We start from the raw sequence: 25,367 nt of genomic DNA on the forward strand, positions 1-25,367 counted from the left end.
GAGAAGCTGATTGTTTTACTGAAAACAAATGGTTTAATGATAGTATATTTAAACTTTTTCAGCACTAAAGATAAGTGCATTTTGAATAGTACAAAGGGTTCAATGTTCGAGTTGCACTTGTTATCACAGTATACATATACTGGTAATTTGTTTTTGGTATTTATTAGGTTACAGAAAGTGTGCCCATTTATAAGGCAGGGCTGCTCTTTATCTTTGTCACTGTATGCAATTGTTTGGAGCCTCTGTTTTGTGCCATTCATTTAAAATGAGGTTTTAATGGGAATTATTGTAGGGAAGTTCCGCTATAAGGTAGGATAAGGATAAGTGATGATTTTATTTGATCACATAATATGAGGGGGTGTCCAGAAATGTCCTGTATTTCCCTACTTCTCCAGGACGACTAGGTTTGCCTATTTTTTCCCTGTCTTACCAGGCGTCCCAAAGTACCCATATCCAAGCATGGCATGTTCCAGCAGGTACCCAGAGATGGCCAAGAGATCCTTAATGGCCTTAGACGATCCTTCCCATTATGCACGGATTGCCCTCTTTTTAGAATGAATTATCCTTCCATACCTAATTCACTATGAATTTAGGATAAATTCACACACTCCGTAGTCTTCCGTTCCTCCTTAACCTACTTTTTAAAAACTAGGCCTTTCCATTGGGTATGCAAACAGCCAGTTTTTTATCCTGGCTGACCTCAGCGTTCTCCGATATGGGGATATGTGTTCTGCTATATGCAGCTAACAAGTATCGGGAGCAGGGTAGGGTTTTATGTGCTCAAGTGACTTAAATAAACTACTTCAAAAGATTGTGCTGGGGTTGAGAAGGGCTATTGCCTCGTTTCGCACCAGCTTCCTTGGTCTTAGATAAAATAAAGAGAACCTATTCATAGATAAAGTTACCTCACTCATTCATAAAACTCCCAAATCATTTTGTAAAACATGGTCCCCGTGGCTGCTGTGTCCGCATACTTAATAATAGAGGAGTTATTTAGCTCCCTTGCCTTCTTCTTGTCTGGAACATAAGACCCAATTGGAATATTTCTGCTGACGAGATAATTCCTTTGGCTGGTGCAGTGGAACGAACACTATATATTTGCTAACAACCCATATGATATATTTTTTCTATCTAATACATAATAATAATAATAATGAAATGTTGCAGGAGGGGGGGACCAGAGGGTCTAGGACTGGCCCCATAAGGGATTAAATATTGATTTTGAATTTTTGGAATGTCTTCTTTCCCAAAAATATGTAATATTTGGACTATTCTTTAAACATGCTAACTGTCTTAATGCCAGAACACAAGTGTTTTTCTTTGTGCTACTTTATTGTTTATTATTATTATTTTTAATAAATCTCAATAAAAAGTACAAAAAAATAAAACATGTATTTCGGCGGAGGGAAAGAACAGAAAAATAAGATGAAAAAGAAAAGACAGCTGAAAGTACAAGGTTCAATATCCTAACGCACAAATTCTCTGGTGGACTTTGTACCCTGGACAGCGTGTGCATCACAGCAGACCAGGCTTTCAGAGTGATATCCAAACACTGCTTTCCGACTAAGTGCGGAGCAGCTGCTATCCGGCTAATACACAGAAACAAACTAATGCGATATAATTAAGAGAAAAAAGTAAGTGAACGGAAACAGAATCAGCTGGCTTGATACATACTAGTTACACCAAGACTCTACAAAATAGGGAAACATAGAGAGCTTAAGGTTTTTTTTATTTTTTATGTCCCTGAACCAGGATCTAAAAAGTATATAGTACAAAAAATCATCACCCGCTCCGGCATACAGTCGGCATTTCCTTATATATACCTAAATAGTATCTTATGGATAAATCAATGAGAGAAAAGACTCAATGTGGCACCATAGGCCCTTAGTCATATTCTTCCTGCCTTCTCATCCTCCAGCAGAGCCTCAGCACCATGTGTCTTCTATTCCACCTCTCGCGTTACATCAATAATCAAATGTGATACCTTTTTAGGGGCAAACCTAGAAAAAGACATGATTTCAGAAGCTCAGAGGTCTCTTCTTCAGATTAAAAACTGACTTCTGAGGTCCTGAAGGCTTCACCATCTCTTGGACCAATAGGGATTTGTGTATTTTTCTTATCAAGCTAAAATTTCAGTTTTGGAAATCAAAAGTAGTTGAAAAATCTGCTCTGTCTAGATTAATGCTGGATGTATTTACCGTTCTATGGTTAGAATACTGTTATGTACTGACGGGTATTCAGACCTCGTCGGTGCTCTGTAACCACCACACTTCCCAAGTAATTTATCTTATGATGGGAACTATCATTACATTAAAATTTATTATAAAGCGCCAGCAGATTCCGCAGGGCTGTTACAGTCAGTAGAACAATTTCACATACAAAAACACACACAATAACAAACTGGTGCAAAGGAGAAGAGGGCCCTGCTCTTGCGATCTTACAATCTTGTCGGTGGTTGAGGGAAGTGAGACAATAGGAGAGGACGGCTTGGATGGGGATGAGTTGATCTGGTTCCGATGATGTGTTGAAGCTGTTGATTGTTTAGATGGTTTGATTATGATGATGGCTGGGAGTAATGGGAAGGAATGTTGTACACTTCCCTGAACAGGTGGGTTTTCAGAGAGGTTTTGAAAGTTGCGTACGAGGCAGAAAGTCTGAACGGGAATTCCACAGGAGAGGAGCGGCTTTCTGCAGTGGTACTCAGTATGTAGTTTCCCTCCAGTTTAACTCCTGTATTCTGACTTGTTTGAGGGATTTAGCTAATTATGTCCCGTACATCTGAGAACGGGTAATGCACGCTACCCTTTTATTTGGCGCATGAGGTGAGAAATCCCAAAGAAATTATATAAATTTAACTCCAGCTCATTTATTTTGCTCTTGTCATTGTAAACTTCAAATGGCTCTTCACTGAGGGCCAAGTTGGCTCTAACAACCAAGAAGACACTTTTAATGCCAGGCTGCTAATAGATTTCTAGGGGTGAGCAGGCCCTGCTCTACAAGGATAGTAATGCATAGTAAGCATAATGCCTGCAGTCTCATTGGTCTAGGTGAAGATGGAGAAGAGACCTCTGAGGTGCAGGAAGCTCACTTCCACTAAAGACTCCAACCCCACAAATAAGAAAAGGTTTTTATGATAATGCAGAGCAGGCAGCAGCCGGACTTTCTGCCCTCACTTGTCCCGAGCAGCAGAGTGATAATAAATGTTAAGGAAACACGAGTGAATAATACACTTCGCACGGCGTGAATGTTGCATAGTGGCGTATCCACACCCTCCACCGCCGCCTCCCTGTGGAAGGGAGGCGGCGGTTACTGTAAATGAGCGATACACTCAGCCAATCAGCGCCGCCCTCGCTCACCGAGAACCCCGAGCCGCTTTGACGGGCAGGTTGGGGAAGAGGGAGGAGGGGGTGTAGATCATTTTTTGGAAGTCACATGACGCTGTCGTCCAATGTAAGTAACGGACTGAGATCCCAGGCACCAGCCATGTCTTTGACGCTCGATCTGGGAACCGTGTGTGTTGAAAGGCCGTGGCGGGGGGGGATGATGTCCTCGGAGAGTCAGACGAGCTGCGTGACCCGGACACTGAGCTGGTAGACCTGGCAGACCTGGCAAGGGCACTGCGGTAGGCGATCTGTGTTACATTGGAGTTTAAAGCGACTTGTTGTCACTTTGGGATACGCTGTTACGTGTTATTGTTCGCTTGTCGGCGCGGGTTGTTGTGTCACTGTGCCGGGCGGACCTGGGACTATCTCTGCTCTCCGATCGCTGTGTGGATCGCTTCTTGTCACAGCGATCTCTGTATTCTCCGGGCTCTGCTTGTGTAGTTTCGTTACAGTAAGTGCTGTTGGCTGCATCTCATAGCGTGTAACGGGATTACTTCTTCCCCGGGGAGGGGTTTCAAATCATACTGTATTTGTTATTGCTATTATTATTATTATTTATTGTTGTTGCACAGTGTGCGATCTGCTCTTGTGTGGGATTGTTGTGGCTACCGGATACATGGTGTCACCTCCTGTCTCTGATTATTATTATTATTTAGAATGGGGTCACCTCCTGCCACCAGCTTTGTCCTCCCTTCTTCTGATGTGTGGGTGAGGTTGGTACAGATGGGGAGTCCCTGTCCTGCTCCCTCCCGTTACTGGGAATCATTCCAAAGATAATTCCGACTTTCCAGTAACCGAGTATCCGGAGGCCGTAAATATTACTCATACTGGATCCAGGAAGGGAAATCCAGCTTTTCTTATGGGTGTGCGTCCTGGGAAACAATTGGGCAACCAGATGCAGATCTAACTATATGTACATTGTGTGTGTGTGTATATATAAATTTATTACATATTTAACAATTTTTAACCAATTGATAGTTTTGGCATCAAACGCTGCTGTGCAAATATCACTTTTCTCTCATCGCTTGCTTATTTACTTTATCAAACGTCCTCTGTATTCATTATCTGAGCTTTAAAGCCCAAAGCCTGTAATCATCTAATGGAAATGGGGATGTATGTAGAAAACAAAATGTTCCGCAGCAGATCCGGAGGCCCCTCCAATCTGCCATTTAGTTTGCAAGTCAGAGACCGTTCCATGTATAACAGATGTGTCTCGTAATTATCGGGTACATGGAAAATATATAAAAATGGATAAATATATCAAATAAAAATCATTTTAATCATAACAAATAAAACCAAAGCTCCTTCTCCAAAGCAGCATTGATTTTACTTTATTTTGTTTAAAAAAAAACATATCTGGGGACTGGGGACCTGGAGGCCATTATTGTCAGTCGTGTGATGTTTGGGCTGACTTTCCCAGCTCAGACGCCACACCGAGCTGATTGTTTATTACAGTCTGTTCCTTCGTAGACTTTCATTACTTTGATTGTCTAGCTGTGTGCATAAAGGGACAGTTTTCGGTCCCTGACAGCCTCCCTAAATACAAATTGAGGTACTCTGAGTACATTGTTATGCAGTCTTCAAAAAAAGAAAAAGCACATACCTGAGGTAGAAGCTGCAGCCCATCACCTGCCCTCCTGGACCTCTGTCTGCTGATGATTAGCTGCTGGAAGCATGCGCTGGCTGGAGAGTCCCTTTTAGTTAAGGTTTGTACAGTTGATAGGGCTAAGATAACAGAGCAAGAACACTTGCTTATATGCAGCTGCCTGAAAATGTAATATTTAAAGGTTCGATCCGATGTCCCTGATGCCCCATTCCATTGGAACCAATGCGAAGACAGCACCAGGGTCTAAATGTAGAGAAATAGAATGTCGGCAGCTAAGAACCATTCGGCTCATCTAGCCTGCCCAATTTCTGAATACTTCCCTTAGACCCTGGTCTTATGAGATATATATAATTTCTTGTTAATTCCCTTTTCATGTTTCCATCATGCTCCTTTTAACCTTTCCTGATAAAGGTTGTATTTAGTAGCCCTTCACTGAACTCTTGGAGATACGGTCTCCAGTACTGTATACAATACTCACAGTGATCTGTACAACGGCATGAGCTCTTCTCTCTTTCTACTGCTAATACCTCTCGCTATACAACCAAGCATTCTGCTAGCATTACCTGCTGCTCTACTGCATTTTCTGCCTACATTTAAATCCTCAGAAATAATCAAGTATACCCAGGCCCGGACTGGGACAAAAAATAGGCCCGGGTATTTCAGACTGAGCAGCCCATTTTTATGAAAAAACATATATGTATATACATATACATAATACTTGGTCATTCAACATGGGAAGCCTGAAGCCACAATTTAGTGCGACTAATCCTTGAAATAAATATTATAGAGTAAATAACACAATACCTTATCTTTTCCACTATTTCAGGGTGATTTCAGGGCCTTGAATGTTTTGTCCCCTGAAGTCACTACAAATTCAGGAGGGCATTTTATCTCTGGATAAGTTAAAATGAAATAGTTCCCACTGTAAATTAAGGAAACAGATAACCAAACACACACACCAGGACAGGCTTTTCCCACACAGACGCCCAGACACACACACCAGGACAGGCTCTGCCACACCGACATCCAAACACACACACACCAGGACAGTTAAAGAAAGAAGAAATGTTTCAGCACTCAACTCCCAGGAAGCTGGGAGCTAGCAGGAAAGCATAACAAAAATAGCAACGTTTCGGCCAAACAGGGCCGTTTGAGCTTGACAAAGACCCTGTTTGGCCGGAATGTTGCTTTTTTGTTTTTCTTTCTTTGACCCGAACACACGCACACGCACTAGGACAGGTTCTGCCACACTGACACCCAGACACGCACACCAGGACAGGCTCTGGACAGCACACCGACACCCAAACACACACACACCAGGACAGGCTCTGTCACACCGATGCCCAAACACACACACACACAACAAGACAGGCTCTGTCACACCAACACCCATACACACACACCAGGACAGGCTCTGCCATACCGACACACACACACACACACACACACACCAGGACAGGCTCTGCCGCACCGACACCCAAACACACACACAACAGGACAGGCTCTGCCACACTGACACCCAATCACAAACACCAGGACAGGCTTTGCGACACTGACACCCGCATCCGGAGGGTTTCCACAGACGGTTTCACTCAGTCTGCCTGTGGCATCTTTGCTCCCATAACAGCCTGCCTGTGGCAAATTTGCTACCAAAACAGCCTGCCTGTGGCAACTTTGCCACCATAACAGCCTGCCTGTGGCATCTTTGCCCCCCCTTACACATCCATGCTATCATACACACATATTCATTCACTTGTTCACAAATATTTATTCACTAATTCACAGATAATCATTCACTCATTCAGATATTCATTCATACATTGATACTCATTAATTCCCTCATTCAGATACTCATTAATTCCCTCATTCAGATACTGACTTACATATACTCATTCACAAACATTCATTCACTCACTCCTTCACAGATATTTATTAATTCACTCTTTCATTCAATCTCACATATACCATACAGCTTCCCTCACCCCCTTACCTGAACCGATGATGCACGCGCCACTCGCAGACTTCTGCGGATCTGCACAGGGGAAGCAGACGCACAGCAGGGTCATGTGACGTACGTCACATGGCTCTGTTGGATTCCTGCGTCCCCCTGGCCGTGGAAGGGACGCTGCTCGTGCGCGTCTGCCGGTAAGTAGCGGGCCCGGTCGTAGTTGCTGCAGGCTTAAGGGGGGCAGGTGCCCCTTTTGCCCTGCGTTAAGGACAACCGCATAGGCCCAGTCAGTCCAGTCCTGACTGGGCCTATTTTAAGGTAGGGGCCTGGAGCTGCAGCTCCATTAGCCCCTAAGTCAATTCGGCCCTGGCTGGCCCGGCCACGGCCCTGCTCCGGCCCGGCCCACCGTGTCAACAGCAAGAAAAGACCACCTGCAATATCAGTAATAAAATATTAAAGCGAATGGGTCCATGTACAGATCCCTGAGGTATCCCACTGGTAACAAGACTCCAAATATATGCCATCGACTACAACACTCTACTGTCACTCAGCGGCTGCCTAATCCGTTCAACGATATTGGGATCTAAACTCAGAGATTGCGCTTTATTGATCAATAAACCCTTACTGAAATCCATATACGCGATGTCTACTTCTCCTCCGCGATCAATTACTTTAGTTGCCCATTTAAAAATATCAAGTCTGGCTGATCTTCCATAGTAAATCCATGTGACTTTAGATGTTCAAAAATCCTGTACTGTAACATAGTTTCCGTTCATTTCCCCACTACAGATGTAAGATTTACTGGCCTGCGGTTCCCCGACTCCTCCTTACTATGTTTTTTTGTGAATGGGCACAATATTCGCTAATTTCCAATCTTCTGGGAGGACTCCCGTTACCAATGATTGGTTAAATAAATCCATTAACGGGTTTGCTGGGACACCACCAAGCTTGATTAATAACTTGGGGTCCATCAGGCCCCATCGACTTGTTTGTCTTTACGTTAGACAACTGAAGTAGAACCTCTTCCTCGAAAAACGGGCATATATCAAATGACTCATTAGTCTTTATCATAACTGAGGTCCCTTTCCTTCATTTTCCTTTGTAAAAACTGACCGGAATATTAATTCAGGCGGTCAGCTAGAGCTTTATCCTCTTCTACATGCCTTCTTTTGTTTTAAATCTTACCACTCGTTTTTACTTTCCTTTTCTCATTTTATATATCTAAAAAACCCAAAAACATTTAATCTCCCTCTTTTTTTCTGACAGGGCAATTATCTCTGTGAGTGTTTTGTCAGCTCTTATAACTTGCTTTGCTTCTTTCTGCCTTTTTTTTTTTTTTTAATACACATTCTCATTTTAGAAAATTCCGCTTTGGCCAAACCCTGTGCCTACATGGAATTTAGCTAGGGGGTGAGCAAAGGGGCAAATGCATTTAGAGAGGTTCTGCAGATTCCCTCCATGCCTTTGCAAACTGTACCCCATGAAAATGTAAAGGGTCCGCACACCTATTATAAACATTACGTCTTATGGCTGGAGTTTTCCTTTAAAATCTCAAATAAAACGGCACAAGAGTGATAACATAAACCTTTGTAAGGGTGACAAAAACGAGCCCCTGTATGAGGTCGCATTTCCCGCACCATAAGTGGACTTCCGTAGAGATTATGCAGTTACTTTTCTCCTTGGTTTCATCTGAACCCGAGGAAGATCAGAAGCTAACAGTAACACGTACACATAGATAAAATAAATGGTTTGTATTTATTGTCAATGTTCTGACGATATGTTAACACAGGATGTGGCTGACACCTAATTTGGGGGAAGCAAAGTCTGTATATATATATATATATATATATATATATATATATATATATATATATATATATATATATATTACATTTAGTCCTGATGAAACACTTCTAAGCCATTTTCTTTTTACACGTTTACATTATTTATGTAGCACCAATGGGTTCCTTAGTGCTGTTACAGTTGGGCACAGTGGCAACGTTAGTGTTAAAACATACTGGTACAGAGAGGAGGGCCCTGCTCGTGTGAGCTTACAATCTATTAGATGGTTGAGGGGAGGGTGAGACGGGAGAGGGCTGCAGGGGTTAGGGCGATTTGATGGTATTGATTTGAAGAACTCCTATGTTGCTCTAGCAGGTGGTAGGGTGAATGGCTTCTTTGAGATGCTTGTTGAGAGTATAAGGAGGGAAGGTTGTATACGTCTTGGAATAGGTGGGTTTGTAGTGAGCATTAAGAATTAGAGTAGGTAGCTGAAGGTTCGACAGAATGGGATAGGGATTTCCCAAGAAGCAATACAGCACGTGGAACGTTTTCAACCATGTTTGAATCCTTGTGACCTCAGTTCCTTGGAAAAAGTTTTATTTTTATTTATTTATTTATTTATTTTTTTTGCTTTGTTCGGCAGAATTTTGGCTCTTTGGTAGCTGGCGAAGATGAAGTTTGCATAGTAGGGCAAGATGAAGAAATTTCATATTTTTGTGTTTTTTTATAAAACATATAAAGAATTGTCTAAGTATATGTAACTACAGATTTTTTTTCTCAACTTTTTTCATGTTTAAGGAAACATATGCTTTTGTATGTTCTGGAGACCCCCGAATCATGAATACCCAAAGCTAATTTCTCTGCAAAAGTGGGGGTGGCTGACAGGCGACCTTTTCAAGAGTGCGGAAGGATAAGATTAGTTAAATCAGGACCGGAAATCAATCTCCGCTTCCTAAAGTTGGAACGGTCCTTTACTTGTAAACCAAAATCTTTAATCCAATGACATTAAATAAATGTATACACTATAGGGCATTTTAACAACTGGCCCGATAATTGCCCTTGTTCGGTGTTCCCTGCATGCTATGAGCCACGGAATGACAATACGCATTTCTTTTAAATCCTGAACATAGCTGTCATGTTTCCTAAAATATGTTCCCTTCCTCTTCCCTTCTGGGAAATGTGGTTTTTTTTTTTTTAAAGCTCCAGTGCAGATTATTTCTCATGTGTGAAATGTATTAAGAAACTAATGACTCGGTATATATCCTATGAATGTTACTTTATTGACTATTATAACTTCAAATTTATTTTGCTGGTTTTTTTCCCGCTTAAATAGCTAAAAGGTCCGATGTTAGTGTATGGTGTTAATAGTGTGTCGGTGTTAGAGTGAGTTTGTGTGTGTTAGTAATGGAATACTGTGCCACTTACACTCGGCTCAACCCTGGGTTTTAGCATAAATATATAGTGTGTGTGTGTACACATCTTGTACATTATGTTTTAGAACATTTTTCCATTAAAATGAGCACATTTTAACTTAAACACTATATAGCACTTTTTTTTTTTTTTTACTTTTATTTAACAATCAGAGCTGCCAGAGCACCTTTACCTTGGTATTTCTGTTATCCCAAAAGTCCCTTTTTTAGAAGGCTCAGTCACAAATCCTTCTGCCCTTCTTTCCTTTCCGCTTTCAAATTAATCAGTGGCCTACCCTAATCGTGTAACGCAAACGCTCTTGGTTTGGGATGTCTTACGATCAATATACTTTATAGGGTTCATTTACACGAGCACACACCTTGTGCATCTGTCCAAACCTTTGATGTCCAGACACAGCTATGTAATTTAATGACAAATTTCACAAATAAAAGGCTATTAGCCAGGGGTACCCTGGTAGGTGACATGTCTGGTGAAACTTCAGTCACTTTACATTAAAGAAATGGACTTGATGAACAGTTAACCTTATTGGTCAACAATGGCATTTGTGTTCAATTATGATTAGATTCGTATTCTTTGTCCTTATTGTATTTTTATTAATGTTGATAACTGTTAGCATTCTTGGATGGACATCAAAAAAATAATTGTACGCCTTTGATTTGCATTTAAAAAAAAAAAATGGTGGGTGTGTGGGGGGGGGTTTATACTTTTTCTTCCAAGATTGGGTAACAAACTTAAGCTTTTGTGATTATGGCTGTTCATACATTCATATACTGATTTCCTTTAACAGGTGCGGAAGGGAAGATGTTTTATGCTCTGCTTGTTGCGGTTAACATCCTGATTAACGCAGGTATATATTGACATCTTTTTATATTGTGCTTTAGGTTGATGGCTAGGTAAAAGGTACGCGTAACATGGACCCCCACAAGCTGGAGGGCTTCCGTTCCTGAGCTCTGTCCCTAAGACTGGATCTTGACAATATGTTGGTGCCACTCAGGGCTGCCATCTTGTAAATTTAAATTACATTAATGTATACACTTCAGATTTAGTTTGATATTTTTGCCCTGACTTTTAAATTTGAATGTACTTACAGTGTCCATACACATTCAATACTGTAAGAACAAAAGAAAAACTAAAACGTGAAGCCCCCAGTGCATACATGCAATAGGGGAAATTTTCATTTAATTACATTTGTCGTGTTTCGGACAGAAGGAAGCAGGATGGGAGAATAGCAGTAGTGGAGTATTAGTCTGGTTATTTTATCTAAATATTAGTAGAAAGTGGAAAAGAACTTCCTGGAAAAAAAACAAAAAACACCATAGCGGTATCTTTTTCTATTCATGTAGCATAAGACAAAAATAAAGGTTGGCAAGTTACAGATTATTTAGTGAGGTGCACTACACAATGGTTGTGTATTCCAATAGCGTGGTTTTTTTTGTTGTTGTTTTTTTTGGCATGTCTTTATTATATTGCTACTATGTAGAGTGAGATGTGTTCTTTTCCATATTGGTTGGTTATAATATTGGTATTTTATCATACAATGTTTTGTCTGCGCTTTTTTCTGCATTCTATTGTCACGGAAATAGGTTACAGAAAAAACATGCTCATAATTACTATATCACAATGGGCTTACACGCAAATTCCCAAACATGGCACTTTTGAGACCCTAATGGTTCGTGGGTAGAGTTCTTACAACCACCTACATCTATAAGCACTCTTGTAGTTGTAAAAATATCAAGTTGTTGATAACTTTAAGGAGGAAAAAACCATTGCTTCAATGGAATAAGGCACAGTCCGCTTTTTGATAGTTGGCCCTGGGCAAATTCCATAACAGTGAACCGCTTGTTTTAGACCCGACATGTCTGGATTTGGCATGTTGTGACCAGATGTAATACAGAGAATACACAAATTGTGATCGGGAGGCAACCTTGATTAACAAGCCACATTAACGGTGGTTCCATAGAGTGGCCCAATTTGTAGCCTTTGTGTGTATACGAGATTCCCAGGCGATGGTGTTCGTGTGATGAAACGAGGCGCAAAGGGAGAATCATGCAATGTAAAAGAAATGAGGCCATAGGTGAGCCAATGACTTAAATGGCTGCCATATATGCTTCTGCTGATCATCTTGCCTTATAGTTTCAGGTGTGAATACAGAGCCGTGTGCCCAGACATATCCTGAATCTCCTGTCGTGCAGCTTGATTCCAACTTTACGGCATACTGTGTTTTAAACCAGAGCTGTATGTACACAGATGCCAGTAAGTTATTCTGGAAAATTCGGAATAAAAAGGTGCCAGAGACCCAGTACACGGTCCTCAACAAGACGGTTTCCAGCATGACTTTTGTTCCTTCATCCTTATTGGACGATCTCCTAACATGCAATCACCTCAAACATGGTGAAATTGAAACCACTCTTCATGGAATCTTTTTAACACTTGGCTGTAAGTATGTTTTATATATATATATATTTATATATATATATATATATATATATATATATATATATATATATATATATATATATATATATATATATATATATATATATAATTATAGAAAGAAAAAAAAAAATTCCCCATATTATGTGTTGTTCTCTGACCAGGGTTTAACCCCTTAAGGACAATGGGCGGTCCCTAAACCCATTAAAAACAATGCATTTTGAGCCGGTACGGGCTTTGTCATTAAGGGGTTAAGATCGTCTGTTTTGGAGGCAACGTGTGTCCGTCATTATTACTGACATACTTACGATGAGACTGAGAAATCTTTTTGCCTCTTTCATTGGCATCATTGTAGGTATCTGCTTATTCTTATTGATGATAGGCAAGCCAAAGCTTTGGTTGATGTCTGAGATGAAAAGCATATATCTAACTTACAACATCTAAAATGAATGAAAAATCCAAGTGGTAGGTTTTGGTGCTAGTGATTAAATGAAAACATTGGCAAATATGACATTTCCAGTTTGTTTGCATGTGTACGTAGAATTGGAAACACAATGCATCTTGGATTTATCCTAAATCCCTACTATACTTAACAGCGATCTTTCAACTGCCACAATTGTAAGGCCCCATGAACGGCCTGTAGTGTCTAGAGTGGGAGTCCAGTAAATCTTGCTGCACAGATCATTTATTAAGCGAAACAAAATTATGTTAACTGGTCAACCACAACATAGAATGCTTATTAAATATACAGAGTATTTTTGTTTCGTAGAATTTGAAGCAGGTGTTTTGTATTTTTGGTCTTGACTTCCAGTTTTGTGTTCTGTGCCCTTGCAGACCCTCCAGGTAAGCCTGAAAACCTGACATGCATTGTATACAATGGGGAGAAACTGACGTGTTATTGGAACCCTGGAAGACCCACACATCTCATCACAAATTATACCCTGAGGCATGAATGGTAAAGAGATAACAAGCTCATAAATAACTAATATCAGTTAGCGTTAAAGATGTGCGGTGATATTCAGATAAGATACCAGGTCTCCTTTCTCTGTGTTTCTGATGCCACTCATGATTTTATATGCGGATTTCTGTTTCATGTTAAGGAATAGTGATGTCCTTCATCCGCCTTTTCCTAAATGGAATCAAGTTGTCATCCTGGTGTTGAAATTTTTTTTTTTTATTATTTTTTTTTTGTTAGACATAAAACTATTCCTTAAATATTTTTAGAATATCCTCTTATGTTAATCAAAGCCATGATTTTGGTACTATGAGCTAAACAGAGGTGAACTGGCAACATTAATTCTGGAAGTGACATCCATCCAAGTGGCCTACTGCTTAAAAAAAAATAAAAATAAAAAAAAAAGGCCAAAATCCACATCTGGATGACTGCGCACTCAATGTGCACCATCCAATCGTGTCCAAAAAGCGTTTACAGGAACTGAATAAATAGAAAATGTATAAAAGGAGCTTAGAATGGTCCAGCATTCATGTAAATGCTGCATTCTTTCCTGGCTTCTCTGTCCCCTGCTGGCTATACCTGGAATTGGAAGTAAAATACAAAAAATGCTTCAGGAAGGGACACACAAGATTTAAATCTGCGATTGCTCTTAGCCTCCCGTGTGGCTATACCCAGCACATGGGTTTCAGTTTATACATGTATCTTTGTTTAAATGTGTATGCCATATTGCTTATGTTTATTTGGTTAACTGTGTTCCTGGTTCGTGTTGCCATATTATATATGTAAAAAACATATTCTGATGATATTCTGAACATGCCAGTGTTAAATGGTGTTCTTTTTTAATTAAAGGGCTTCGTCATCAGTGATCGCAGACTGCATACCTGAAGGTGTAAATAATTCTTGCTCGTTTTATGCGCCTACCTTTCAGTTTCATATTGACACCATATTATGGGTGGAGGCCAAGAATGCTCTTGGCACGACAAAATCGGACGCGCTACGGAGAGATGCTGCAAATCTGGGTAAAAGTGCTGTTGGCAAGATAATGTTTATATAAAATGTTGGCTTACTTTGTGCTCAGTTAGGATTGGCTTCAATGTCACAGAACATACTTTTTTAAAATTGGGAGTCTTCTACATATACATTTTATTACAGTTGAATTAACTGAGTATCCATGGCATATGATGTTGCATAGAAACACTTTGTTGGGTCTATCGTGTCAGGCATTTTCCGATCTGTGTATATTATCTCTATTTTCTGTTATCACTTATCATTGTTGCTAATAGTGCTGGCTCCATTGGTAGACCCATGAGACACGCACCACCTCGTAATTGTTGTTTGTTTGGGTTTTTTTGTACAATAAAAAATCTAGTTATTTATTTATATATTTCTTCTTTTTTTTTTTTTCTTTTTTTTTTTTTTTTTAGTCAAGCCCAATCCTCCTGAGATCAAGTCGTTGATTTCCACGGTACAATTACCCCGAGCCCTTAAAATAGAGTGGAAGAACCCAATGGAAAGAGATCCAAGTATGACGATGAAATACATCATCAGATATCGAACCAATAGCAGTAAAGAATGGGAAGAGGTATTTACTACATTTTGTTCCCTTGTTGTATTTGTCATTAAACTCCCTACTGATGCAGATATCTTAATCCGAACTGTATATAGACCACTTTCACATTCATCAGTTCATTCGAATACATCGCCAGAGTCTTGGTGGGTGAATATACAGGGACGTGATCATGAGACGGTGGTCCGGTAGCCATCCCTCATCAGGTATAATCATTAGTGTAAGGGAAAGGAGATGCTCCATTATACACATTTGGACACAAATAGTCCTTTGGAAGCTACCACTAATGGTACCTGGAGCTAATTTATTGTATAATTATTCATGACATGGTTACAGGAGGTTTCAATTGAGTAGCAATTTCATGCATGCGCCATGACATGTTCATAAACAGCCATTTATCTCGGTTCCCAACCCAGTCCTCAAGGCTCACAAACCACCCAGGTTTAGTGAATAGAATGGGGTAACTACAAAACCTGTCATGTTAGGCAACCTTAAAGTCTTGGTAAGGAACCTCTGATCTATATTTCAAACAGGACACCTACAGGTTCGAGGGGGATGTAGGATTTTGTGTTCTGCCTCTGCAGATTATGCGAGTCCCTCTTTTTAATATTAATGTATACATTAATATTATATACGCTTTATGATTTCAGGTGCCACCACATGACACAGCCTCACATAGAACATCTTTTACTCTACAAGACCTCCTGCCGTACACAGAGTATGTTGTTTCTTTACGTTGTATGAGGAGCAATGGACAAGGTTATTGGAGTGATTGGAGCAAAGAAGCCTGGGCAATCACGCCAGAAGACAGTAGGTGCCATGTTGTTTAAGCACATTCTGCTATTAATAACTTAGGTAAAGCAAAGTAACGGGAAGGAATGGAGCTTCCTAAACATAGAAAAGAGAAACATACAATTTGATTGCAGATGGGAACCATTCTGGCCATCTAATTGTTCCTGCTGAAAAAAACTCAAACTGTATAGTGTTTTATACCTCCTTGTCCTACAATTTCTCCCACTTTCTAATTTGAAGTATTCTTCCCTCTTGTCTTTTGATAAGACTTTTCCAAGGACAAAATGGTCAGCAGTCCATGAGCCCATGGCATGACTGCCAACTTTTCAGCTGTCTTAGTAGGTACACCTGCCAGTCTGGCCAGCTACGGAGATGTCTATGTTTCGTTCTGTCCTAGTTCATCATCGTATGTGACTGTTTCTTGACATCATGCGTTACTCTATGTATATGTAGTACACAATGAAGCAGGGTTTGTCCATCTGCTACCGTTTTTATGGGTGAATTTCTCATTTTATAGAGCCAACGAAAGGCCCAGAATTATGGAGAAGAATTGGCAACCCTGATGAATCTGGAAACAGAAGTCTTCGTCTACTGTGGAAGGTAAATGTGGATATCCACAATCTTTCTAGCCCCTAAAAGCTGCAGGGGGTGCTTCTTAAAGACCATATTGTATCTACTCCAGGGGACTGAGAGCCCTTAGAATGGCTCCAGAAGAATTATATTTTCTACAGTTTTTGGTTAAATATTGAACAAACCAGCTCTGAATGCTTTCATTATGTTTATTTTAGCATGATCACTATAAACAGAGTTTACTTGCCAACAATTGGAGATCTACATATAACCTAAACGGTGTTAGGACTCCACTCCTGTCATCTCTACCGACACTTACGTGCAATACAGTGCTTATATTATGTATTTATGACCTGTTACATACACCGGATAGAGGCAGCCTTTGGGGCCCATTAGATGTGAACCAAGATTTCATTGATCATCTGCCAGCAAGTTGGTTCAGTGAACACCATAAGCATCTATTTACTAAAAACATAGAATTGATAGGAGAATTTCCAGGGGAGTAATTGTTATGGTTTCAGCTTTCAAGCTTTGCTATACATTACAATGCTCCCAACCCCACTGAGTTTCTTCTGCAAGAAGCACGTGGTCTGCCCTGTATAAGGCATTGTTAAGTCAGTGAATAACTCCCATAATGCTTTGTGCCAGAGAATAAAATCTAGACTTTTAACTGTTTCTGTTAGAATTGGATCTTTCTGACTGGCAGTTAATGATGTGTATTTTAACATGAAACTAAATATGTACTTGTTTTTTTTTTTCCATTTAATAGTTTAAACCCATTCTGTTTCTTGCTTTGGAGTTTTCTACTTTCCATATATTGTGTATCTACAGAGTTTGCACTTTTTTTTTTGTTCTTTTCTTCATATTTCTATGGCAAAATCATCTATTTTTTTGTTCTACTGTAATGCTTTGGTTTTTTTTCTTCTGTTTGTACATCAGGAACTGGATCCAATGTATGCTAATGGAAAAATAACCCTGTACACGGCTTCTCTTCGGCGAAGAACAAATGAGCCGTATGCCCTTGCTGTTGTGAATGTCACAAGTTATGACTTCGTCATTCCTAAATATTCCTTTATTGCCTCGGTTATTGCTAACAACAGTATTGGAGCGTCTCCTCCGTCGGTTCTGGCTATTCCATCTGGGAAAAAAACAGAAGGTGTGTATGAGTAAAAGAACTAGTACGTACATCTCGCTGTCCAATTAATGGTGAATAAATCTGTTCTTCAGTGAATGTAAATGTAGTCACCGTGCTTTCTGTTCTTCACATGTTTGTCTCTATAGTGTGAGGTACAATGCAGAAGACACGCTGACTCTAGCACCCCACCCTTACTAGTGACAGTAAATGACCCCCATTAATGTACTTTCATTCAAGATATTTGTCGTGTTGGAGATTGTAACAGCAAATAGAAATGCTTTGTTGTATTTGTAAAAAAAAAAATTACGGTATCTTGTACAATTTAAAATAGCGTTTTGAGAAATAATGCTCCAGCGTCCCAGGCAGCCTCCTAGACTGAGGATCAACATCACTTTATGAAGCCCAAAGCAATTCTAAACATTTTGGGCAGTACATAGACCTAGATAATGTATAGGTGACAGCAAACTAAGGAGGCCTTAAATAAATGAGGTCTCTGTAGGAAGAATGTGGAGGAGAACAAAGCGTCGTCATAAGGGAGATAATTGCGCATGGTCATTGAAAACCAAATCAAGAATAAACAATGTATCTAGTTACAAACATTCTGGTAATGCAAACATTTAATGCAGGCTTTACTTCTGTATAGTCAGCCCTGGTGTGGATATCTGCAAGAATCTCCTGTCCCCTGTCTATGAAGTGTAATATATAATATATATATATAATCACATACATATATACACACAATTATATATTGTGTGTGTGTTAGTACGGCTTTAATCCAATGAATAAACAGAAGTGGGCATCTTCTGCAATAATGAATTATTCTTAATCTGTGCTCCCATTTTTTTCTTCTTTTAGTCCAGCCTGCAGAGATTGACGTTAAGGCGTTCCCCAAAGATGGAAAGCTATGGGTGGAGTGGACGCCACTGAATAAATCCATTGATGGTTATGTCATTGAATGGTGTATTAAATCGGAACAGACTGCCTGCGAGATCGAGTGGCAACGCGAGCCAAGCACATCAAGTGGTGCATTTTTAAGAGGTGAAATTGCTTACTTACTTTTCCTATGCTGGACTTTACAATTTGGGTGCGAAATGTGAAGGATTCAGCAGGATTGTTCTACTCAACCCCACATTGAGTGCTACACATTTAGAATTTTGCCCCGGTGTTGATTTATATTGATGTGGCTTGCCCCTTAATACTCAGATTATTATGTCCAGCATCCTTTTCAGTGGTATAGCTGACTCATCGTTTGCGAACTAAAACAATCAAGTTTTTTAAAGCCTGAGATGCATGTCCAGCTATGTTCCGGTACTCAAGGGTATAATCTGTATGTCATTTTGGTCTTGCAGGCAACATTTTCCCATTTAAGTGCTATCTAATCAAAGTTTATCCGCTGTATTATGATGGCCGTGAGAGCTCAAGATCTGTGGAGGCATATCTTCAACAAGGAGGTATGAAATCATCCGTTTATAATAATACAAGTGTTTCCCTGTCTGTCAGTTTAATGCATTAGACTGGAGATTATTGTATACAGGTGAATACATAGATGATACATCGGAGAGGTCTTTAGTAGTTGTATGAGTTGGTGGCTTATCTCAATGTTTTTTATCTTTCTGTGGGAATGTCTCCACGGGTGCTGTTACCGGTGGGTCATTACCTCCAGTGTCAGTCTCTTGCTTGCTGCCTCTTCTGTAGTAGTGGCTGATGTTGTCGGTGTATGGTTTCATACTCGAGATGACTGCTGTCGGAGCTATTTAATAAGATCTGTCCTATAACCCAGGGTTCTACAGTATTTAGTCCCCATGCCAAACTGTGTTGTGAGGTTAAGGTCACTGGGTCTCAATTTCCCCTCGCTTTACTGTACACTGGAATTGTTCAAATTGATTTCTGAGCTAATGAAATACAAATAAAGATCAAATCCCTCTGATTATTGGCCTTCCAAATATGTTTTAAGAATACTGTATTCCTGAGTCACTTGGCTGGGCTCTGCAGTATGAACATGCTAATGAGCGTATGCAATGTCTCCTGGGAAAAGGGATCAAAGAACAGACACAGGTCATCTTCTGTGTTCTTCCGCTAGACCAACTGGAAATAAGAGAAGTCACAAAGTAGATGGAGATATTCCACCCTTGCCCAGTGGTATGTTAACTTCTACCCCTCTACTTCAACTGGAAATAGAGTTTTCACTTAGGCTTGCTTGAGTACTTCATTCTTGTAGTTAAACTACTATGATCAGCTCTGGAAATTCCCCCTTCCAATGTTTACACATCTGTCTCTTACACTCTGACTATGAGGGCCTATTCACTAAAGGGAGAGTTATCAGGAGACTTTGCAGAAGAGTTGCTTCTGCAAGAAAACCTTGGTTAGCTCTGTGTAGTGTATTCACACTCATGGATTTATAAATTATTCACGGTCAGCTGAGTCCTTATTGATGGAGAAACCTGTTGGTGTTGGCCCACAATGTAAAGTGAATTGAGGGAACACAACTGCAAACTATCCTTTTAGTGAAATAACCCCAAGTTTTAAGTAATCTACTTCTCTGTGCTACAGAATACTGTCTGATTACTTATGTGAATATTATAACCTTCTGTTCTTCACTACAGCTCCTACTACAGGTCCTTCTGTTCGTACAAAAAAAGTGGAAAAATACAAGGCTGTTTTGGTATGGAATCCCGTACCTTTAGACGAACAAAATGGATTCATAAGAAACTACACTCTGACCTTTTCCCCCAGCCATGGAAATGTTACCAGTAAGTGTTGTTGGTATTATTATTTATTGTTTTATATAGTGCCATCAAATTCCGTAGCGCTGTACAATGGGTGGACAGGACATAAATTGATTTACCGAGACAGCAGGTGAGGAGGGCCCTGCTCAAACGAGCTTACAATCTAGTTACACACTTTAACACTGTTATGATTCACAAGATGTGCGCTGCTGTCTGCCGGTTTAAAAAAAAAAAAAAAAAAAAAAAGTGATCACCTAATAAGCTTAAATAGTGTTGCTGAAATGCTTAGATATGGAGGCATTCGGCAACACTGAAAACCCACCCCAGTGCACACTGTCCAGAGAGGAGTCTCTCATTAAGAAATTAACAATTTTTCAAGAGGGTCTCTCCAGAATGTCCTGAGAACTCTGAGCCCCCCCACCCCTGCAGGTTAAAGAGCCCAGCTAAGTAGTCACAATGTTTGGTTAAATAAATAAATACAATAATTCTCCACTGATTTCACCAACAGGGGAACCATCCAGTAACAAACCAATGTAAAAATAAATTCCAAATTATAATGGAAAGAGTAAAATTCACACCTGAGTTATATTGTGACTGGGGGGAGGGGGGACACAATTACCACAAAGTTCGACAAAGACTGGTTGTAGAATTAGTGTATGGAAAGGGTTCAAATACTATCTGATATACGCTGGGGTGTCTAGTTTTCAAACATGTATGGTTTGGGGGTAAATTGAGCTGTCCCAAATAGGGCATGGGAGCAGTATGACCGGATATAATAATAATAATAAAAAAAATAAAGTTTTGAAATGGCTATATGCTACTTGTACTTACAAAATAAAAACATTGGGGATTTCTAAACTGGGGACAAATGTTACTTATTTGCTTAACATGTTTTAATGAGCTTTTGTAGATGAGTAAACTATTTTTCAAGTAAAAGTCTGAAAAGGTTTTTTTGTTTTTTTTTGTGGGGTTTTTTTTTGTGGGTTTTTTTCACAATTTTTCACCATATTTTACTAAAATAAAAACAAGTAAAAAATAAGATTTTTTTTTTCTTTTTATTTAAAGCCCTTGTCTTGAAGAAGATTAAAAATAAGAGGGCATTCACCCTCTCTGAATTTGTTCTTTGAAGTGAATGTTTCAACAGACATTTGAAAAAGAGAAGTGGAGGTTTCCCTTCTCCTTTTTCTTATAGGAGGCAGGGTGGGATCACAACAAGGTGGTAGGGCTAGTGGCATCTCGACTGAAGGGGAGTAAGTTTAACCCAAAAGCTGGTCCCCTACCTGTAAAGGCACTAACCATGAACCCCAGATCTCTGTTAGACTTCAAGTGAAACCTGGTAAATTCTCTACTCTGTATATATCCCTCAGTCTTCATTGTTTTGTAATTTCTGGTATAAAAGCTGTATTTAATAAGGACGACAAGTGAGTAATTTGTGAAGCAATGCATATGGAAGTCTGAGAATGTTCCTTGTTCTTCAGCTGTGGTCATTGACTCATCAAACACAGAATATACACTTTCCTCCTTAAAAGGCGACACACTTTATAACATTCATATGACGGCTTATACTGAAAATGGCAAAAAGGATGGTCCCGTCTACACGTTCACAACTCAGCGATTTGGTATGATTTTGTCATTATTTTTAAATTGAGATGATTGAACCATTGGGCATCAGCAATTATCAGCCTCTTCAAACCTAACATGTTGTACAAAGTCCATTCATGTAGGTTACAATGTAACATTTAGAGGGTTTGGGTATATGCAACCATGGTGCTTATATGACATGAAATTTAATGGGGGGGTTTTTAAGAATTTAAAAAAAAAAATCAAGACTAACTGAGGTATATTGTATTTTTGTGGAATTTAAAACTGGTTTGTGATTTGCATTTGTTTTTCTGCTAGCTAATGGAGAAGTTGAAGCCATTGTGGTGTCTTGCTGTATTGGTTTTCTAATACTCCTGCTTGTTGGTGCCTTCATTTGCTTCCGCAAAAGAGATTTGTGAGTATTATATATATAATGTGTGTGTGTTTTTTTTTTTTTCTATATCAAAGCCTTTGCACTGTGTGTTTGTTTAGTTAAAGGGGCAGCCAGTTTTACGTCACTGATCTCAGTCTTACAGAAAAAGTATTGCGCTTGGGGAAGAAAGTATATTAGCAGCACACAATTGGCCAGGTTCCTAGCCTTTGTAAAAAGCCCAAATCACAAGTGATGCACTGCCCATCTGTATAGAAAGGGATGAAGAAATAAGAGGCAATTTAGTGAATGCCTCATACAGTTAGATTTATCAAGTCATGTGATGTCCATGTATATTCCCTGTGTGTATCAAGTCATGTGATATCCATGTATATTCCCTGTGTGTATTTAAAGTCCCAGGTATATTGCACAGTGAGACCCTTTTTTTTTCCTTTTCTCAACGGATGTTTCATGCATTAATCGGATCGGGTAATACACAGGAGTGTCGTGTACTCCTAGATACAAATATATCTTCCCAAATTCTCCTATGCAATATAGCTATACACAAATATCCCCACAAAGCTACCTTTAAACTCGCACATCTGCATGCATGATATGCCATTTGAGAATTCATTCAAAATACAAAATCACAAGCTTTTTTTTTTTTTTTTTTTTTTGCATTTTAGGATTAAAAAACACATTTGGCCAAATGTTCCTGATCCTTCAAAAAGTAACATTGCACAGTGGTCTCCCCATACTCCAAGCAGGGTAAGGAATGCCTTTTACTGACATAGCTCACTTTGCAGTATGCACCAGGCAAAAGCTTAGTGAATACATTAGCTTTCAATTTAGATTTTGGCAAATAAGTTAAACTAGGAGCCCTCTACTGTTGAGAAGGGACGGTATTGAAGAGCAGTGTGCCTATTCTGATCCAAGGAGCCCCACTGAGACCCGTGATTATGTAGACGTGGCTTCCACCCTTATCGGTAGTCTGTTTCTCACACGTACCTGCTTCTCTTACTACAAGACCCCAAATGAACTTATCTGGAATATTATGAAACATTTTGACACACAGTTTATAGCTATTAATTGGGCAACTATTTCTAGTTACTAATGTCATGTAATTACACACTATAATAGATGTAACAGTACCATATAAATTAAATGCTAGTCACCAATAACATTTTACCGTTTAGTATGGTATTGTTCAAGCTCCAAGAAAAGTTGCCTTTTTGATTTTTTTTTCTAGCTATTTGGATAGTCTACAGTTTGTCTAAAATTAAGAAAATCACACATGGGGATATCAGGGGATCACTTAATGTATTTGTCAGTGATATGTCATCTAAAATGTCTTTTCATACCCGTACAGCACGAATTTAATCCGAAAAGCAGCCCGTTCCAAGATGGTAGCGTTACGAATGTCAGTGTGGTGGAGATATCTGAAGAAAAGAAGTCATACACAGAGCAGGATATCAAATCCATAGATCCACTTAAGAAAAACACATCTGAAGGATTCAGTAGTGGGATTGGGGGTTCTTCTTGCATGTCCTCTCCTCAGCTAAGTGTTTCAGACGGCGATGAGGCTGAATCTGCACAAACCACGTCCAGTACTGTGCAGTACTCCACTGTAATTATTAGTGGATATAGAGACCAGCAACCAACAGCTGTGGTTCCTCATGTATTTTCAAGGTCAGAGTCAACTCAACCGCTTTTGGAATCTGAAGAGAGACCTGATGATCAACAGGCTCTGGAGAGGGATGACCATTCAGTGGTTGCCAACCAGTACTTTAAACAGAACTGCAATGAAAATGGCACAGGAGGACTACAGACCGTGCCCCAGCAAAAGCAACCCCCAGATGCAGTTTGTCTTCAAAATGGTCTTCAAGACATGAATGCTGGGCAGAGTATATGCTCTGAAGAACAATCTTTAGGTTCACAAGTAGACCATGTTATTGGTGAAATAAAAAGTTATCTGCCGCAGATTGCAAGGCGAGGTGGTTACATGCCACAATAGACTGACTTTTGAGTCTATGGTTTGGGTTTTATCATTGTTGATGCCATACAGTCTGGTGTAAGGTTCTGGTTCACCTACATCTTAAAAATTTTGGAATCCGTTTCATTTCTGCAGTGCCATTAAGGGCCCCCCCCCCCCCATTTGCTTTAAGCTGCCAAATCCAAATGATCATTTGTACAATTTACAAAAAAACGAATCTGTGAAATATGTCTGCTTTCAACATTCTAGACTAACGAGTGAACGCACGGTTTTCGGCATCTGTGCTAGGCACTTCACTGTATACCTAGTCCTATTTAAGTGTGCCACAACTTGAATGCTAGCAAAACTACATAGAAAACATTGACAGACACACGGCATTATTTGATTCCATTCCTTTCAAACATATGTCTGTATTAGAACAATGTTATAATAAAGGGAGTGCGCCAGAACATTGTTTTGACTCTTGGTGCAAGAGCAGTGTGCTAGAAATACAGGTACAGGTCTTGGCCCCCCTCAGACTTCTGTGATATTTGCAGAAGCCATTGAGTGCATAGTCACCAGAATTTCTTATTTTCAAATATGTAAAATTACTTGCGGAAACCATGATCCTTTACAATGTATCTCTGGAGCTTCCAAACCAGCTCAGTCCGATTTTCTGGACCTGGCCAGACTGCCCATGAGGCAGCCAGCGCAAGATAACCCCTTACTCCCCAGCAGTATTTAACTGACATTGTTTAAAATAGGGGAAAAATGTGTGTGTGTGTGTGTGTGTGTGTATAAGCAGGTGGGAGTTTGCCGGATAGACATGGCTGCATGTTACATCTACATTCAGTATAGGTGCCTGTGTAGTGCGCAAACACACGTGTCCTAGCGGTAGCACGGCTGGCATTTATCAGCCACCAGCCTTAAACTGCTAGGAGCGCGACTTTGTTCTTGGTGTCTGCACTGGGCTACTTATACTGAATTGAGGTGGGAAGCCAAGACTGTAAACAGTTTGCGCCTTGTGTTTTTTCAAAAGTAATCTTCCAGCATACATTATCAGTATTCCTATTCTGAACCTTTTTGCATTATATTATATGTAATGTTTACTAATAG

The 25,367-nt window shown here is 39.8% G+C and overlaps 1 protein-coding gene across 1 annotated transcript; it reads left to right on the forward strand.

Moving 5' to 3' along the window:
• Window positions 1-715: 715 nt before the first annotated feature.
• LOC149285539 (interleukin-6 receptor subunit beta-like) lies at window positions 716-24,293 on the forward strand. The gene is made up of 16 exons (XM_089495287.1): window positions 716-764; window positions 10,938-10,997; window positions 12,284-12,586; window positions 13,418-13,538; window positions 14,388-14,557; window positions 14,963-15,120; window positions 15,756-15,915; window positions 16,415-16,497; window positions 17,407-17,623; window positions 18,470-18,640; window positions 18,952-19,053; window positions 20,206-20,352; window positions 21,807-21,947; window positions 22,228-22,324; window positions 22,966-23,047; window positions 23,649-24,293. Exons 1-16 carry the CDS (start codon window positions 716-718, stop codon window positions 24,291-24,293), a joined length of 2,706 nt encoding a protein of 901 aa, XP_089351413.1.
• The last annotated feature ends 1,074 nt before the right edge of the window (window positions 24,294-25,367 follow it).

This window comes from Sceloporus occidentalis, unplaced genomic scaffold, assembly GCF_023333645.1.
Source record: "Sceloporus occidentalis isolate IW3139 unplaced genomic scaffold, rSceOcc1.0.p SCAF_78, whole genome shotgun sequence".
Taxonomy (NCBI): Eukaryota; Metazoa; Chordata; class Lepidosauria; order Squamata; family Phrynosomatidae; genus Sceloporus; species Sceloporus occidentalis.

Coding starts and splice junctions, on each gene's coding strand:
- LOC149285539 (XM_089495287.1), top strand. CDS start 716: ATGGGGATATGTGTTCTGCTATATGCAGCTAACAAGTATCGGGAGCAG. Junction 22,325..22,965: donor TGCTTCCGCAAAAGAGATTT/GTGAGTATTATA, acceptor TTTGCATTTTAG/GATTAAAAAACACATTTGGC. Junction 23,048..23,648: donor CTCCCCATACTCCAAGCAGG/GTAAGGAATGCC, acceptor ATACCCGTACAG/CACGAATTTAATCCGAAAAG.